The sequence below is a fragment of the Populus trichocarpa genome, chromosome 12, assembly GCF_000002775.5.
Source record: "Populus trichocarpa isolate Nisqually-1 chromosome 12, P.trichocarpa_v4.1, whole genome shotgun sequence".
Classification (NCBI taxonomy): Eukaryota; Viridiplantae; Streptophyta; class Magnoliopsida; order Malpighiales; family Salicaceae; genus Populus; species Populus trichocarpa.
Window position 1 is genome coordinate 9,010,910 of NC_037296.2, and position 16,236 is coordinate 9,027,145.

At 32.1% G+C, this 16,236-nt stretch overlaps 2 protein-coding genes across 5 annotated transcripts; both read left to right on the top strand.

Moving 5' to 3' along the window:
- Nucleotides 1-161: 161 nt before the first annotated feature.
- On the top strand, nucleotides 162-6,004 carry LOC7483433 (probable methyltransferase PMT2). 3 transcript variants are annotated; one of them, XM_002317945.4, is made up of 7 exons: nucleotides 162-384; nucleotides 755-1,400; nucleotides 1,581-1,791; nucleotides 2,212-2,500; nucleotides 2,939-3,319; nucleotides 4,455-4,532; nucleotides 5,334-6,004. In XM_002317945.4, the coding sequence occupies exons 2-7, from the start codon at nucleotides 762-764 to the stop codon at nucleotides 5,566-5,568; spliced, it is 1,833 nt and encodes a 610-aa protein (XP_002317981.4). In that variant the 5' UTR covers nucleotides 162-384; nucleotides 755-761; the 3' UTR covers nucleotides 5,569-6,004. The 3 variants fall into 3 exon arrangements, 2 of the variants coding, with proteins under 2 accessions (XP_002317981.4, XP_024438566.2); XR_008056981.1 differs by lacking the exon at nucleotides 162-384 and having other exon boundaries at nucleotides 567-1,400; nucleotides 5,334-5,671; nucleotides 5,716-6,004; XM_024582798.2 differs by lacking the exon at nucleotides 162-384 and having other exon boundaries at nucleotides 567-1,400.
- A 4,833-nt stretch (nucleotides 6,005-10,837) lies between these two features.
- LOC7483434 (NAP1-related protein 2) lies at nucleotides 10,838-15,375 on the top strand. Of its 2 annotated transcripts, none has more exons than XM_024581848.2 (10): nucleotides 10,838-11,192; nucleotides 11,735-11,857; nucleotides 11,984-12,034; nucleotides 12,148-12,219; nucleotides 12,375-12,488; nucleotides 12,579-12,640; nucleotides 13,514-13,574; nucleotides 13,710-13,781; nucleotides 13,861-13,905; nucleotides 14,845-15,375. In XM_024581848.2, the coding sequence occupies exons 1-10, from the start codon at nucleotides 11,064-11,066 to the stop codon at nucleotides 14,932-14,934; spliced, it is 819 nt and encodes a 272-aa protein (XP_024437616.2). In that variant the 5' UTR covers nucleotides 10,838-11,063; the 3' UTR covers nucleotides 14,935-15,375. The 2 variants fall into 2 exon arrangements, with proteins under 2 accessions (XP_024437616.2, XP_002317982.3); XM_002317946.4 differs by having other exon boundaries at nucleotides 10,840-11,192; nucleotides 13,710-13,766.
- Nucleotides 15,376-16,236: the final 861 nt, after the last annotated feature.

Consider the following 16,236-nt stretch of genomic DNA (forward strand, 5'->3'; position numbering starts at 1 on the left):
TTACGAGATTCATACCATTGATTACGAAATAAAAAACTAAAAGAATAGGGTTTGTGAACAAGATTGGATTGTAGGGGTAAGTATGAACACTTTGCAAGAATAGAGGGACCGTGAAAGTATTTCACAAAAAAATAAAAAAAATAAAAAGCAATCGAAATGAAGGAAGCGAAAGGGAAGCCGAGAAGAGAAGAGAGATCCTCGTGTCCCTCTCCACGTTTGCATGTAGGTAGATGACGATAAGTGGATATACCTCCTCGCCCAATCAAAAGTAAAAAACTATCTGTCTCTTCTCTGCATCTCTCACACAACAAATTTCTGAAAATGAAACGTCAGTAGTGATTTTCTTCTGATTTGTGGAACTACACGACATCATCCTCATCCTCCGTAAGAATTGTTCAGTTTTTGGATCTTTTGATTTGGTCCTTGAAATCAAGAAACCGTGTTCATTGGGATTTTATTTTTCATATACTGGTAGTATTTGACTTTTTCCAACATGAAGGGTACTTGCCTTGTTTTATAATTGACTTTTTGCAGCATGAAGAGAAGATGTCCTGTCGTATAATCATTACATTAGTGTTCAATTAATGAATAATAAGAACAGGGTTTGTTGTTAGTTATCCAAGAGTAATTGATTCTCTTTGATTAACGCTAACTTGTTATTATCTGCTTGCTTTCCATCATAACAGATGAGAAGAGAAGAAAAAGCAGTTGTATTTCTTAATTTTAATTCCGACAACATTTCTTCATATCACAGGTGCGTTATGGCTACAAAAGGGAATTCAGGAGACCGCAAAAGCAATAACAGTTTGTTTTCCATATTTGTGATTGCGGGTTTATGCTGTTTCTTCTACATCCTGGGTGCTTGGCAGCGAAGTGGCTTTGGAAAGGGTGATAACATAGCCTTAGAGATCTCCAAACAGACAGATTGCAGTGTTTTCAACAATCTTAATTATCAGAAAAGTGGTGATGCTGGCATGATTGATGATGGAGCACAAGTCAAGGAGTTTAAGCCCTGTGAAGACAAGTACATCGATTATACGCCTTGTCAGGATCAAATGAGAGCAATGACGTTTCCACGAGATAATATGATCTACAGGGAACGCCATTGCCCTCCTGACAACGAGAAGCTGCCCTGCCTTATTCCAGCACCAAAAGGATATGCAAACCCATTTCCTTGGCCCAAGAGTCGCGACTATGTACCCTTTGTTAATGCTCCTTATAAGAGCTTGACCGTTGAGAAGGCTGTTCAGAACTGGATTCAGTACGAGGGCAACGTGTTTAGGTTCCCTGGTGGAGGAACGCAGTTTCCTCATGGAGCAGATGCCTATATTAATGAACTCGCTTCTGTTATCCCCATGGATAATGGAATTGTTAGAACTGCTTTAGATACTGGATGTGGGGTAAGTTAAATTATGCTAGTAGCCTTTGTTTTCCTATCATGTGGTCTCTTCTCTGCATCTCACACAACAACAATGACTGTTTTTCTTAATGGTCTGATTTTTGCTTAGTCTGCAGCATGGAGCTTTGGTATTTACTCTCTTTCGAATTTCATTTTGCTCATTGCTTTTGACGGTGCTTAGGTTGCAAGTTGGGGTGCGTACCTTTTCAAAAAGAATGTTATAGCTATGTCGTTTGCACCAAGGGACTCTCATGAATCACAAATTCAATTTGCATTGGAAAGAGGCGTTCCTGCTGTTATTGGTGTTCTTGGAACTATCAAGCTTCCATATCCATCTAGAGCCTTCGACATGGCCCACTGTTCTCGTTGCCTGATCCCTTGGGGTGCTAATGGTGAGAATAATTACCTATGCTTTCTTGTATAAAACCAAAAAGTATTTTTAAGAAAGGCATTGCAGACAAGTGCTCTGAATAGTTTCTTGCTGTTGATTTATCTTTTTGCATGCATTCCAATTACCATATAGAAGCATGAACCAGCCAAACCACCTTGGCCCTGTTGACATGACTTGCAAAATCAGGACATCTTGGAATTTAGCCATCAGAATGTTTTTTTGAGTTTAGCCAGCATTGGATCGGTTAAAACATTATGCTATCTGGCTATAATAAAGTGTAGGATGGCTACTGACATGGACCTTCAATGCGTTTGTGGCCTTCATAATTTATATGTTTATATTTTCATGATATTTGATATTATTTGGCTAGATAGTTGCAATGCAGTCATTGAGAGCTTCAAGTTTGGACTTCCCTTTTCAGATGGAATGTACATGATGGAAATTGACCGTGTTCTTAGACCTGGTGGTTATTGGGTGCTTTCTGGTCCCCCCATTAACTGGAAGAATAATTACCAAGCATGGCAGCGTCCTAAAGAGGAACTGGATGAGGAACAAAGGAAGATCGAAGAGGTTGCCAAACTTCTTTGCTGGGAAAAGAAGCATGAGATTGGTGAAATAGCTATCTGGCAGAAAAGAATAAATAATGATTTTTGCCGTGAGCAGGATCCTAAACCAACCATGTGTAAATCAACAAATCCAGATGATGTTTGGTATGTTTTTGTGAATGTTTAGCAACAAATATATGTTTAATGTTTATTCTCCAGACAATTTGCTAGAAAGAAGCTTAACTTCGGTAGAAAAATTCAAAATAGTTTTTTTTTCTGCCTATTATTTTCCAGCAAGAACAACATTGATATAGCAGATCCATGTGATTGTTGTTCCCTAAGCTGCTTTGTTAGTTTATTTATTTATGCTCTTTGGTCCTGTTTGAGTGGATTGCCATCTGTTGCAATATTGATGACTGAAATTATGCCAATAGCGTTACCATTACTTAAGTTGCAAGCTGCAACGAGGATGAGTTTCCATGATGAAAGATTTCAGTAGCTTGCGTATTTCAAATTATCCAGAATGATAAGTTCTTTGAAGTTATTTGTTTGAGGTAGAAAACTTTTGCTCCATGTTTACTGTAGTTTTTCATATTTTTCTAGGTACAAGAAAATGGAGGCATGTGTAACTCCTCATCCTGAGACAGATGAAGTCACTGGTGCAGCATGGCAGCCATTTTCAGAGAGACTTAATGCTGTTCCTTCCAGAATATCCAGTGGCTCCATTCCAGGATTGTCAGTTGAGACATTCCTAGAGGACAGTCGAACATGGAAGAAGCATGTCAATGCCTATAAGAGGATAAACAATGTCATTGACTCAGGGAGGTATCGCAACATTATGGACATGAATGCTGGCATGGGAGGCTTTGCTGCAGCTCTTGAATCTCCAAAATTGTGGGTTATGAATGTTATGCCCACAATAAATGAAAGAGACACTCTGGGTGTTATATATGAGCGTGGCTTGATTGGCATATATCATGATTGGTAAGTTTTGGAAAATGCCCTTTTTGTTTTTTTTTTCCTTTCTCTGCTCACATTATTTTGTTGATTGAATTTCTACTACTAAGTAGTGCAGATAGAATAGCCATAAATTTCTGTTGATCACGGCTACATTTTCCCCGTCATTTTTCTAACAACGTTTCTTTTTGGCCTCAACTCAGCGAGGCTTCTGTCCCTACTATCTGGTGCTAACTACACTGGTCTTTTAGGTCTCAACTATTTGGTTATGATCCAATCCAGAGCACTACTATGGTGCAATGGGTTCTTGTAACAGGACGATCTTGAGTCTGGGGTTATAGGAAAACATCCAAATCTTCTTCTCCCTGATATAAGTTTTCTTAAAGTAAATATTTTGGCTGTTTTTAGAATTAGAAGCCTCTCAGCTCACTTTTACTGGAGGTTTGAAGCTTAACTTGGCCCACTGTTTAGGACATAACCAATTTGAAGGTTAGTTAATATGGGATGTTATGAACCAAATATAAGCATTTTAACAACATTTTTCCAATGAATACACTGCAAATTTATTGGATAAAAAAAATTTCCCATGTCATTCATACTTTTGCATTTTGATGAGTTTCTGTCTGGTCTTGAAAAGAATTGTGGAGATGAGAAAAGGGAACCATAAACCAAAGAAATTATACTTGTGAGTATCTTTTGTGCATGGTTGGTGTCTTAGAGGATTAGAGAACCTAATACATCTTTTGTTCTTCCTGATAAGCAAGAAAAATGAATTTAGACTATGTTGTAGATGGAGCTTGATAGGTGGTAGTGTTTACTCTTTTACTGACTAATTTTGTCTATGCTCTAACCGTGGTATCATGCTCTGATGTTTAATATGTTAAATTTTATCCAATAATATTACTGTAGTATGGGGAAGGTTTAATCTTATTTTGGTTTTTATTAAATTTTTAATTTGCGAACTTTCATTTATAGGAGTACAAGAAGAAAGTAACAAGGGTATAACTCTTATTACTGTTTTGTGTATGTGTACATTTCTGCTGAGAGTTCCAACTCTTTTTATTGAGAAAAGATTGTTTATGTTGGACTGATGTCTCTCTTATATCATTTACGTTCTTTAATGTCTTACTTTATCCTATGATCTTTCTTCTTTCTGCATCAGGTGTGAAGCATTCTCCACTTACCCAAGGACATATGATCTTATTCATGCAAATGGTGTTTTCAGCTTGTATAAAGACAAGTAAGTCTTTGTTTCTGATACTTTTTATTCAATTCTAATAGAATAGAGCTTTAGGATTTGAGGAAAATGCTTGATAGCACAAATGACAGCTTGAGTGGGAATGATTTATAGGGGTTTAAATGATTATATTTAACTATGTCCAGAGTGTTCATTATACGGTTTGAATTATTTATCTTATTATTTAATAAAGTTTTAAAATACCAAGAAGTCTTAAATCACTTGTAATCATGGTATCCATATGTGTTGTTGATACCTTGTTTTATAAATCCTGATTTAAAATAAAATAACAAGTTGGATCCATTCTTTTATTTTTATATTTTATGTTTTAGTGTTGGTCTGAAAAACTTCTTAAGAATAACGAATGTAAGTCCTAGGATTTGTTTCATGACTTGCATCAATTGGAAGTGTAAAAATGTATCACACGTTGAATTTTCCTAGGATTTGCTCTCTCTTCTCTGTTTTCTGTCTTACAAGTTATTAGTTCACCAACTAGGATCGCAGCAAACTTATTTTGATCCACTACAGAGAATCAACAAGGTCAAGGGACGTTCTGTCTTAAGTGGGTCAGTGTTTATTGCTAGCGCGAATCAGTATATTTTAAACTCTTGATTGCTTCTCGCCTAAACACCACTTCCTTCTCAAAAGTGGACGTTATTTTGCAAGGATAGGATGCTATTTTTGAAATGAAATCAATGTTGCTGCTCACCCGCTCTTCTTTAGCGTTTCTTGATGAAGCATGTAAACCTTCAATTATGGTATTTTAAGAATCTTTGCATTTTTGTTTTGTTGCAACCATTGCAGGTGCAATATGGAAGACATTCTTCTAGAGATGGATCGTATTTTAAGGCCTGAAGGAGCAGTCATATTCCGTGATAAAGTTGATGTGCTTATCAAGGTGAGGAGAATTGTGGGAGGAATGAGATGGAATGCGAAAATGGTGGATCATGAGGATGGGCCGCTTCCGTCAGAAAAAGTGTTGTTCACCGTCAAACAATACTGGGTTGCAGGCGAAAACAATAGCACTTCATCACAGTGAACAAGTGTTTTTGGATTATATATCAGGGGGGTGATTGTATCAGGAAGAGCTCAACCTTTCCTAGTCAGATCGTACAGATTACTACAACACATGGGTCATCTAGCTTCCAGCCAGCCAAGGAATGCTGTTTCTGCAGAATTGTTCTACCTTCCAGCCAGCCAAGGAATGCTGTTTCTGCAGAATTGTTTGTTTACCGAGTTATGCTCTTTCATTTGAGATAGTTATAGAATGTAGATAAGTTAGCTTCACCTACCAATTGCATCATTCTTTTCCCGATTAATAAATCTCTTTCTTGGCTTTTGAACATGTTGTTACCATGTTTAAAAAGCGATTTTTCAGTGTGATTTTCACATCTTTTGCATTAAAGAGCATCAAGACCTAGATTCATTAATGACCTTCGCATCTTTGGATTAATGTAATATAATGGTTTGTTACATTTTCGATGTGTAATTTTCGAAATTGAAATGCTGGAAAATTGCATTACAAGATATTACATAAAAAGAGAATTTCAAAACATCATTAAGGCTATGTTTGTTTTCCAGAATTCACTTTGCGGGAAACCACTTTCCAAACTTTCCTGTGTTTGTTTTCCATTAAAAAAGTTGGTCAACGGAAAACATTTTCTAATCAAAGAAAAATTTAGTTTGATTTCCAGGAAAGTGTTTTCCTGATAAATTTGGGCGGAAAACACTTTCCGGAAGTTGTGAAAAATTTAGAAATGGTATATTATTTTCTGATTATATCAAATTTGGTCCTCAAACTTTTGATTGCTATATATATTTTGTTTTGAATATTTATTTTTCAATTTCATCTCTTAAAATTTAATTTTTATATTAACTTTAGTCCTCATTTTTATAATTGTTATTTGCTTTTCCCTTATTATTTTTTTATTGAATTTTTTTATCTATCAAATCTGGTCCTCATTCTTTTAATTGTTACTTATTTTATTTGAAATAATTTATGAGATGTTAATTATTATTATTTTAATTTCTTCATCTTTTATTTTTTTTTTATTTTTTAGATTTGATCCCTATTATTTTGATTATTATTTATTTTATTTGAGATAATTTATGAAATTATATTTTTTTTCAATTTCATTCACATTCAACTTTTTAATTTGTAAGATTTGTTCCTTTTTATTTTAATAAACTTGAGAAAAATAAAACATTAATAAGTTATTTTTCAGCTTATTTTCCATGACATAACCAAACACTGAAAAGTGTTTTCCAACTTATTTTCCATCACACTACCAAACATCAGAAAATAATTTATTTTTTCGGAATTCACTTTCCAAAAAGAAACTACTTTTCAGCAAACAAACGGGGTAATCATGCAGAGGCAAGTATTTCATCGATTTTATATGTATTTTTTTAAGAAAAAAACACAGACAGTTGGTTTCTTGAAATATATATACACAATGAAAATTGTAAATTTAAAAATTTTCAGGAGTTTCAATAATTTTGTTAAACAGATTTAGAGTTGTTTAAGATTTATACGAAGATTACTAAAAGATTAGATGTTCTTTTCGGCTTTAAATATTTGTTTCAAGGCTGGATTATTGCATACTATAGGTTGTCCAAATGACTGGCCTCTAATGATAATCCACATGAACTATCAGTAAGAAATCTCCTAAAACTTTTTAAAAGAGGTTTGAGTGCTAGCTTTTTTGTGTGTGTTTTAGGTGTTTATGCACTCTACTTACTTTTAGAAAATAAAAGGCATACATTTCTATTTATAGAAAACCTGAAAACCTTATAAATGATAAAATATCAATTTTTTCCTTAAATAATATCACATATATTATTTTAGACTAATTTTAGAAATTTATTCAATCAAATCCTGATTTGATTGTTTATAGGTCTAGAATTGTAATCTCCTGTATTAATTACATTCTAGTCCTCAATTTCTAAACTTTAATTATAATTCAGTTACACTTGATCAATCATCTCATTTTAATTTCTGATCAATGGTTCTTATGTGTGTGACATATGAGGTTCCTAAATAAGTTGACCTAAATATAAATCATAATCCTAAATAAAATAAGAAGAAATAAATTAAAAAATTAATTTATTATCAATTCAACAATTAATCGATTTATATTTGAATGTCAAGTACAATGCCCAATAACCTGTCATAATCCCTCAAATATTAAAAAAGTCATAAGTGGTTTGACTTAATTTTTTAGCGATCAATTTCTCAGTGTAATTATTATTCTTTCATCAATAATATCCCGATTTAGACATTATAACATGGAATATGTCTACTCTATCATTTCATGTTTATTCTCAACATCATAGTAATTGATTCTTTGAATAAAATTTGAAACTCTTTTCAAATCTCATTCCACCTTACATAAAGATTTACAATCAATGTTATTTGAGAATAGATGAAACATTTTCTCTAATTCACATAGGAAGATGAATTATTTTTTAATTATTTAAATACCTTCATATAGTTCATGTTATACCCAATATCTGCTCATTTATTACCATTGATTAGAACAACATGTTGCAAGATCAAAACATAACATTTTCTATATAAAATAACTTAGTGATTATTAATGTATAATGATTTTTCAATTTGTTATGTAATCATAATTATAAAACAACAATGTTTTGCCATTATATATATAGATATATGTCTTTTTAGGTAATTTTACAATCAAACCTTATACAAAAAGTATGTTAACTAAACACAAGAAGTTGTGTTTTTCAACCGCAGTTTTAACCAAACACACCAAACTTTAAAACGAACCTCACAAAAAATACTTTTTATAAAATAATTTTTTTCAAACCATAACCACAACAGCTACCACAATACCAAACACAAATAAATAAAGCTATAAATAAAACTTCAAAAGAAAGAATTAAAGTGTGATAAATAAAAGAAAGCAATGGATAGCACAGAGATGAGAATAAATTATGTATATAGAATTGGATATCGTTTTCAACAATTGAATGACCTATTTATAATGTTATAGAGAGATAATTTTATATAAATATATAATTTTAATTCTAGTATAATTTATACTACTTTATTTGCACTTATTCTTCTGCTGATAATTTTATATGTGTATGCCACTCTATAATATCCATTAGTTAATTTGCTAAATACTACTTTTATTTAAGTATCATTATAAATTTTAAACTGCTAGTTGATGATCTATTTTACCTTTTTTATTATTAAATTATCGATTCAGTTGTCTTTATTGATTTACTTGAAAACAAATAGCGAAGAACTAATATTTTTGATCATACGACACATAGATAAATTAATTTTGGTATAAAAAATACTTTAAAATGATTGTTATCATTCTTTGATAGAACTAATCTTCTTATCTTAAAATTCTATAGACTAGTCATAAATGTCTTGGCTTTCTTTAAAATCAAGAGTTGGCTCTTTTTCTCTTAATTAGCCTTTCCTATACTAATCCTTGATCATGTCCTCGTGTAAAATAGAAAAAAATTTGTGTAAGTAATGGGCCTTGAATTTAAACCCCGAGTCTTAGAGGGTAACCAAACATATTTAAATAAAAACACTCTTAGTGTCATTAAGTATGGTTATTTATTTAGGCACAACTCTAATTTTGTTAAATTAATAAAATAAAATAATTTAATTAAAAATATTATAATTATAATTATTTAATGTTGTATCTAGCATATCCTTATGCTAGGTAAAAGCAAGTATGAGAGCATAATATTTTACAAGTATGGAAGAAGATTATATGATTCTCAAGATAAAAAAGCATTATCTTTAAAGTTTTTTTTTTTTTTAAGTGAAAAGATTGAACCTTCAAGTAATCAAGACCTTTTAGCTTAATTATTTTCACTAGATTGTAAAATAGCTAAATATAATTGATTATAACCTATGATGCTATCTTTGCATTCAAGAAGAGCTCCTAGGAGGATTATGCATGTTGGGCAATGGACATACTTATAAGAGTTATATGAACCTAGTTTGGTAGGGGAAACTTGAGAAATATCAAGTGTTGGCATAAAAAATGAAAAATAAAAAATAGGATGGACAAACTATTTTATTAATATACCCAAATTTATTGTCTTACAATTTTTTAAATTTGAGATTATTATAATTATAATTATTTAAAATAATAACCTAAATTTTTAAAAATTGTGCCTAAGTAAATAATGTTGTATTAAAAATTGTGCCTAAGTTAACGAATTAATAATAAAAAAAGGATGAACAAACTTAGTTAGGACCAATCAAACCAACCAAACTCTGAAGCAGGGGGAGTTGACTTCGTACATGATTTTGCTTGCTTTGGTAAGATTTTATGCAACGACTACTCTTGTACAAGGAATAATGACTAATTTTTTTTGAATAAGTAAAGAGCTTGAATAAAACGAACACAAAAAAAAATATATTAATTGAGGGGTACGTAAACTAGTCTGAACATTTATATTAATAAAATAAAAAAATATATTATTCTTTGATATCTTAAAAGTTAGATATTTAGAAAAGAGAAAATTTTAAAAACCTATTATTTCAAAATTTCATGATAATTTTGAATTATTTTTTTGTGAAATATAGATTATGATTATTAAGAGCTTTTTTTCCTTTACAAAATTTTTGCATAGTTTAAAAATAGAGTAATACTCTAATTATTTGAAAAACTAGATACAAAAGCAATAATTCTTTTCCTAGAAAATTAAAAGACTAGTTTTATTTTTCTATATCTTTTAGAGAACTTCATTTATGATATATTTATTTTGAAATATAAATTGATAAAATCAAAATATTCATGATTGAATTAAAGCAACACTTTAAGGTGGTAAATTGAGGTTTTGACATCCGAGGATGGAGATTATGATGTGAGTCATTTGTTGCTTATTTACCATATGTGTTTGATAGTAAAATAAAGGTTGTTTTTTAATTGAGATTTGTTTTTTAGATTTTTTTAATTTTTAATATCAATACATCAAAATCATAAAAAAAAATCTAGAAAATCAATTTGATATTTTTTTTTCAAATTAAAAATAATTTGAAAAACACTTTAAAAAATAATATCAATACAAGTTATTTACTAGTTATTTATTGAATGTGTGTATGTTAATTTAATATAGGGTACTTTTCAATTAAAAATATATTAATATAATGTTTTTTTTCTATATTTTTTTATTTTTAAGATAATTACATCAAAATCATAAATAAAAACCCTATAAAAATTAATTTATTATTTTTTTCAAATAAAAATTATTTTAAAAAATAATTTTACTACCAAGATAAACACTCCCAACCTCTACAATTGACACCGTAGCGGATTCAAACTCGCAAAACCCTAACACTTTTGTTCTCACTATGACGGGAAAAAGCAGGGAATAAAAAAAAATAGAAACAAAAGAAAAAAGGGAAAGCAAGACAAGCAAGACAAGGAGGTTAAAAGCACTAGGGTTTAAGACAGTCATCAACAGCATAAACAAAGAGTGAGAGAGAGGGAGAAGGGGAGAGAGGTTTAGGGGTTTTGGTGGATAGAGAAAATGGTGGCAGACAACAAGGGTAAGAAGTTGAAGGTAGCGGAGAAAGGCGAGGAGGACAATAACCAAATCGATGAAGAACTCATTCTCACTATCGAGAAGCTCCAGGAGATCCAAGACGATCTCGAAAAGGTAGTGTAAACGTTCAATGTTTTTGTGTATGCGCTTTCAATGTCATATATATTTGTATGAAATTTGAGATTTTTTTTTCTGGTTTGGTAGAGTCCAATTACTTTGTATAATGTTTTGTTTTGTACATTTTATCCTATATACATACTGAAAATCAGACTCAGGTTATCCATTCTGGGTTTATGCTGTCAGATACCTGGATGTGCTGATTTGCTATGCTAAAATGATTGCTCAAGTTGTTTAATTCCAGTTATAAGTATCTGGTTATGTGATGATGGATACTTGTTCCAGAAAACCAATAGCTAATGCAAGTTTAATAACAAAAAACATAATCAGGAAGGAGGATTATGTTTAAATCATGATTGAAGTAGGATTATGTGTACAGTATGTTGGGAACGATGGCCTTTTGAATGATGTGCCTTGTTTGTTCACTGTCTGATTATTTATTTATTTATTTATTGACGCTTGTATGTTTTTTTTTCCTTTGTCTGTGTTTGTTGCTACTTTATACCTTGAACTGTGCTTTGGTTTTTCTGTTTTCATAGATTAATGAAGAGGCAAGTGATAAGGTCTTGGAAGTAGAGCAAAAGTATAATGAGATACGCAAGCCAGTGTATGATAAGCGGAATGAGATCATCAAGTCGATACCTGACTTCTGGTTGACTGCGGTTAGCAATCTGTTCTCATCTGCTTTCTTATCAAAATATATAATTTTTAACTGCTATTATAATATGCCCCTGCCTTCCCCGAAACAGAGTTCATCATTACATCTAATTGTTTGTGGTTCCCTGCAGTTTTTAAGCCATCCTGCTCTAGGTATTCTTCTGAGTGAAGAGGATCAAAAGGTTTGGTTTTGTTCCTGTATGATCTGAAGATTAACTTGTACACTTTCATTTGTTCCCTTCCCTTAGCTGCCTGTCTGTGTAGTAAATTTGATTCCCTTCTTGTATTTTGGTAGATATTCAAATTTTTAAGTTCGTTGGAAGTGGAGGATTCAAAAGATGTTAAATCTGGTTATTCAATAACATTTGTAAGTTTATTCTCTGTCCCCTGCTTGTACAGTTTTGCATGAATAACTGATTCTACTGTCTTTTCTTTGCTTGAATAGAATTAATTGACATCTTTTTGTTGTTGTAGGATTGATTGAATAGTTCTTGATTCTTTTTTTTTTTTTATCATTTGCAGAACTTTGAACCCAACCCTTACTTTGAAGAGACAAAGCTTATAAAATCTTTTGCCTTCCATGATGAAGGAACAACAGAGATTACTGCCACACCAATCAGCTGGAAAGAGGGCATGGTAACTTCTTCTTGTCATTTCATAACAGGTTTCTCTAAATTGTATATTCTGTTTTGTTTTTTTGTTTAGTTGCATTTCTAAAATGTGAAGGGTCTTCCAAATGGAGTTAGTCATGAAAATAAAGGGAACAAGAGGCTTTTGGCTGATGAAAGGTTTATTTTCTCAACCTGTTTACTTTTTCTCTTATTTCCTTACTCCAAAGCTGGTTCTTGTGTTCCAATGGTTCTTTTCTTGTCCTTGTAAATATCATCTGTACTAGTACCAATAAGGGAAACATTAAAAAAATCTCATTACGCAAACAATAATTTCAATTTTTCTTCTTTCAAAACATGATTTATTGTTGGGTAAACTATATTTTTGCTTTATAGATTCATCAGTGTTCCACTTCTACCCCCATAGTGTAGAATATCCAAAATTTACCCTTGTATATATTCAAATTTGTCTTTAACTATTAAATAACTTACATCAAGCTCTGTTTTGTTCATTGTTTATTTTGGTTTTTCTTAACTTCTCTCATTCTTCTTCTTAGATCCCTATAACTGCTATAATCTCCATCTAAGCACTTAAAAGTAAGAAAAAAATTACTTAAAAACTAAAATAAAAAAAGTAGGCTATGTAATGGATAGAAGATAAAATTGGGAATTTTTTGGAATTGGAAGGGCAACTTCAGAGAATTTTAAACTAAAGGTGTAGAAGAGGAACATTGATTAAGGTATAATGGCAAAAATGAAGTTTACCCTTTATTGTTTGATTGTCACTAGTCATGGTGCTCATTTTCCTGCTCAACCAACTTATGATGCCTTTCCATTTGATGAGTGTGTGAAGGGTCAATTTGATCTTTGTTTTAGTAATAGTGTTATGATGTATGCTTGTTTTAGTTTTAAGTGGAATACAATTCGTGCTTGCAGGATGTCTTTTATATCATTGTTTAACTTTAGTATATTGCCTATTGTTTTTTCCAAATCTGTTCTTTGTAATATTTTGTATTTTGTGCCTCACCTTCAAATTCACCTGCTTAAATGCAGCTTCTTTAGCTGGTTTAGTAACACTCAGCCAAAAGGCATGATTGATGACATGCAGGATGAGGTAAGTTGAAACTGTAGCTTACAAAGTAATAGAGCTTTATTCCTTGGTATAAGCATTATGGATATTTTTCTTCTTTATCAAATACGTTTACTGAAGCTAGCTGTTACAATCTCTTACATAATAAAACAACTGCAGGTTGCAGAGATCATTAAGGAGGATTTATGGCCCAATCCACTCTCATATTTTAACATTGTAATTGATTTATTTGTTAAGTCCTTTTCCTCCCTTTTTTTTCTTGAAAATGAAGCTTGAAAGCAAGTGTAACTTTCCTAATTCTCCAATGTAGGATCCTGATGAAGAGGACTTTGATGGGGATGAAGCCGATGAAGGGGTAAATGGATCCTATTTTATTATGTTTTGTGAATGTTATAACGTTTCTGGTGTTTTTCATTCCATTTCAGCTGAGGGCATGCATTTTTTTTTCATTATTTCATTGTTGGTAATTGGAAAGTTCATTTCATGGTTTTCTTGATGGCTTGTTGGATGTGAAGATAGTGAAACTAGAATAGATGGAAGATACTAGTTCTGCAGATTTATGAACTTGATAGAAAGTCTTTTAGCAAAACTTGACTGGACATGAAAACCAAAATTCAATGATGTTTTTGGATTGACATACAAATCAATTTACAATTGCATGAAAATGAGACCTTTGACAAAATTGAAGTTACTGAAGAAATCTGAATAGCAGGAATTTGGTGTTCCATAGTGCTTTAATGCAGGCTAACTCACTTTGGGCATCAACAAATTCCAATTGTGTAAAACATATTTAGTTATTTAAAGATTTTTTTGATCCTGTTGGAAGAAAGGGTTGCTGGTGGGATCTTAAATTCATTCTTCAGGGTTTGTTATGGCTGTAGATATCAGGGATGCTGTATTCTTTTTCCTAGTAATGACATCATTGCTTGATCTTTCTTAGCTAGAAACCATCCATAAAGACGATAGCAGATTAGATGCAGCTCTAATGACTGATTAAAGAATGCATGTGAAGTTTAGGCACCGTTCAAGTAATGACATTATTGCTTGTTCTTTCTTAGCTAGAAACCATCCTTTAAGATGATTCCAGTTTAGGCACAGCTCTAATGACAGATTAAACAATACATGTGAAGTTTCATATGACAGACATTCTGCTGCTTATCACAATGAAATAAAAGTTTTGTACCATTATATCAAGCCTGTCAGACTGAATGAGAATTTATTGGAATCAGTAATAGGATTTCCAAAGAGGATTTTTCAAATGTTGTCTGATTTCCTGTGTTTTGCCTAATTGCAGGACAAAGATGGTGATGACTCTGAAGAGGAGGATGATGGGCAAGAGGAAGATGACGATGATGAAGAAGAAGATGATGACACAGGCAAATGATTTCCTTTACTTCTTTCGTTTGCTTGTATCAGCTTTCTTTTTCGGTCAACACCTTGTATAAAGTGGTCTAAAAGGATTGCTGGTATCATGGGCTGGGGATGGTAACCCACTCTTAACTTTTCTGTTGTTAGATTCCTCCACTACATAGGAAACTAGCTGGTACCACGGGGTCGGATAGTGGTTTTCTGACTTTATTCCTGTTTCAGGGCCTTCCTTTTTGAGTATGGGGTTATTTTTGTGATTTCCTCCCTGAAATGCAGGTTTATAGATGATGATGGTATGTTAGCCTTTTATTATAACTCCTTTTGCTGTGAACCTCATCAAGTCAAATGTAGAATATCTGTGGTGTAAAGCTATTAGAATATCCTATATTTGTTTATCGTAGAAAGTTATGTTTGTGGGATAGTTGAGAAATCTATACAGCTTATCTTATCATAGAAAGTTAATGATGTGGGATTATTATGAAATCTATATAGCTTATCTTATAATGCCATTTAAACTTAATGACTAGCATAATTGGAACTTTGTGCAAAATCTTGTAGCTAACTCTCATAACTTTGAAACACCAAGTTTAATGTTCACTATCCGACTCTTATTTCGTTCATAATTAGTGGAAAGGCCAATAGGAATCATTGTGATCATGGTTTGCCTGTTTCCCCAAGTTGTGCAATCCTTGGACCTTGTGGCTCCTCGGCAGCTTGAATCTTGAATAAAAAAATGTATACAAACATTGCCATCTCCAATCTCATGAACTTTCCCGACTTGATCGTCTTTGCACCTTCATAATCCATGAAGAACTATGTCTTGAGCATCGTCATCCATCGCATTGATGGTATTTTCTCACATTTGTTGGATATGGCACTTGAAGTCACACCAGAAGCAAAGCCAGGAATATGATATCAATGGTTCAATTCGGTGAGAGTGAATTTTGGTGGTTCAGATTTGTGAAATAGTCACGAAAAAGGTAGGCTCTTTAGCATAGCGACCTGTGTTAGAACACGCAATATCAATTCGAACTAGATGTCATGCCCGCGCGATGCCGCAGGCTTATCGCATGCTTGTGTATTGTCGTGGGTTTGTAAAAAAAATAAAAAACATTATATGGAAAAAAACTGCTGCAATCCACAATATTTTCATGAAAAAAACTACAAAACTAAATTCTTAACCAGCTTAATATTTTAAAAAATAAAATCAACAAAGAAAATTTTGGAAACAATCATAAAAAAAAAAAACAAAAGGAAAAAAAATCATACAGGGAAACACTGTAGCAATTTATAGTGTTTCATGAGGAAACATATAGTT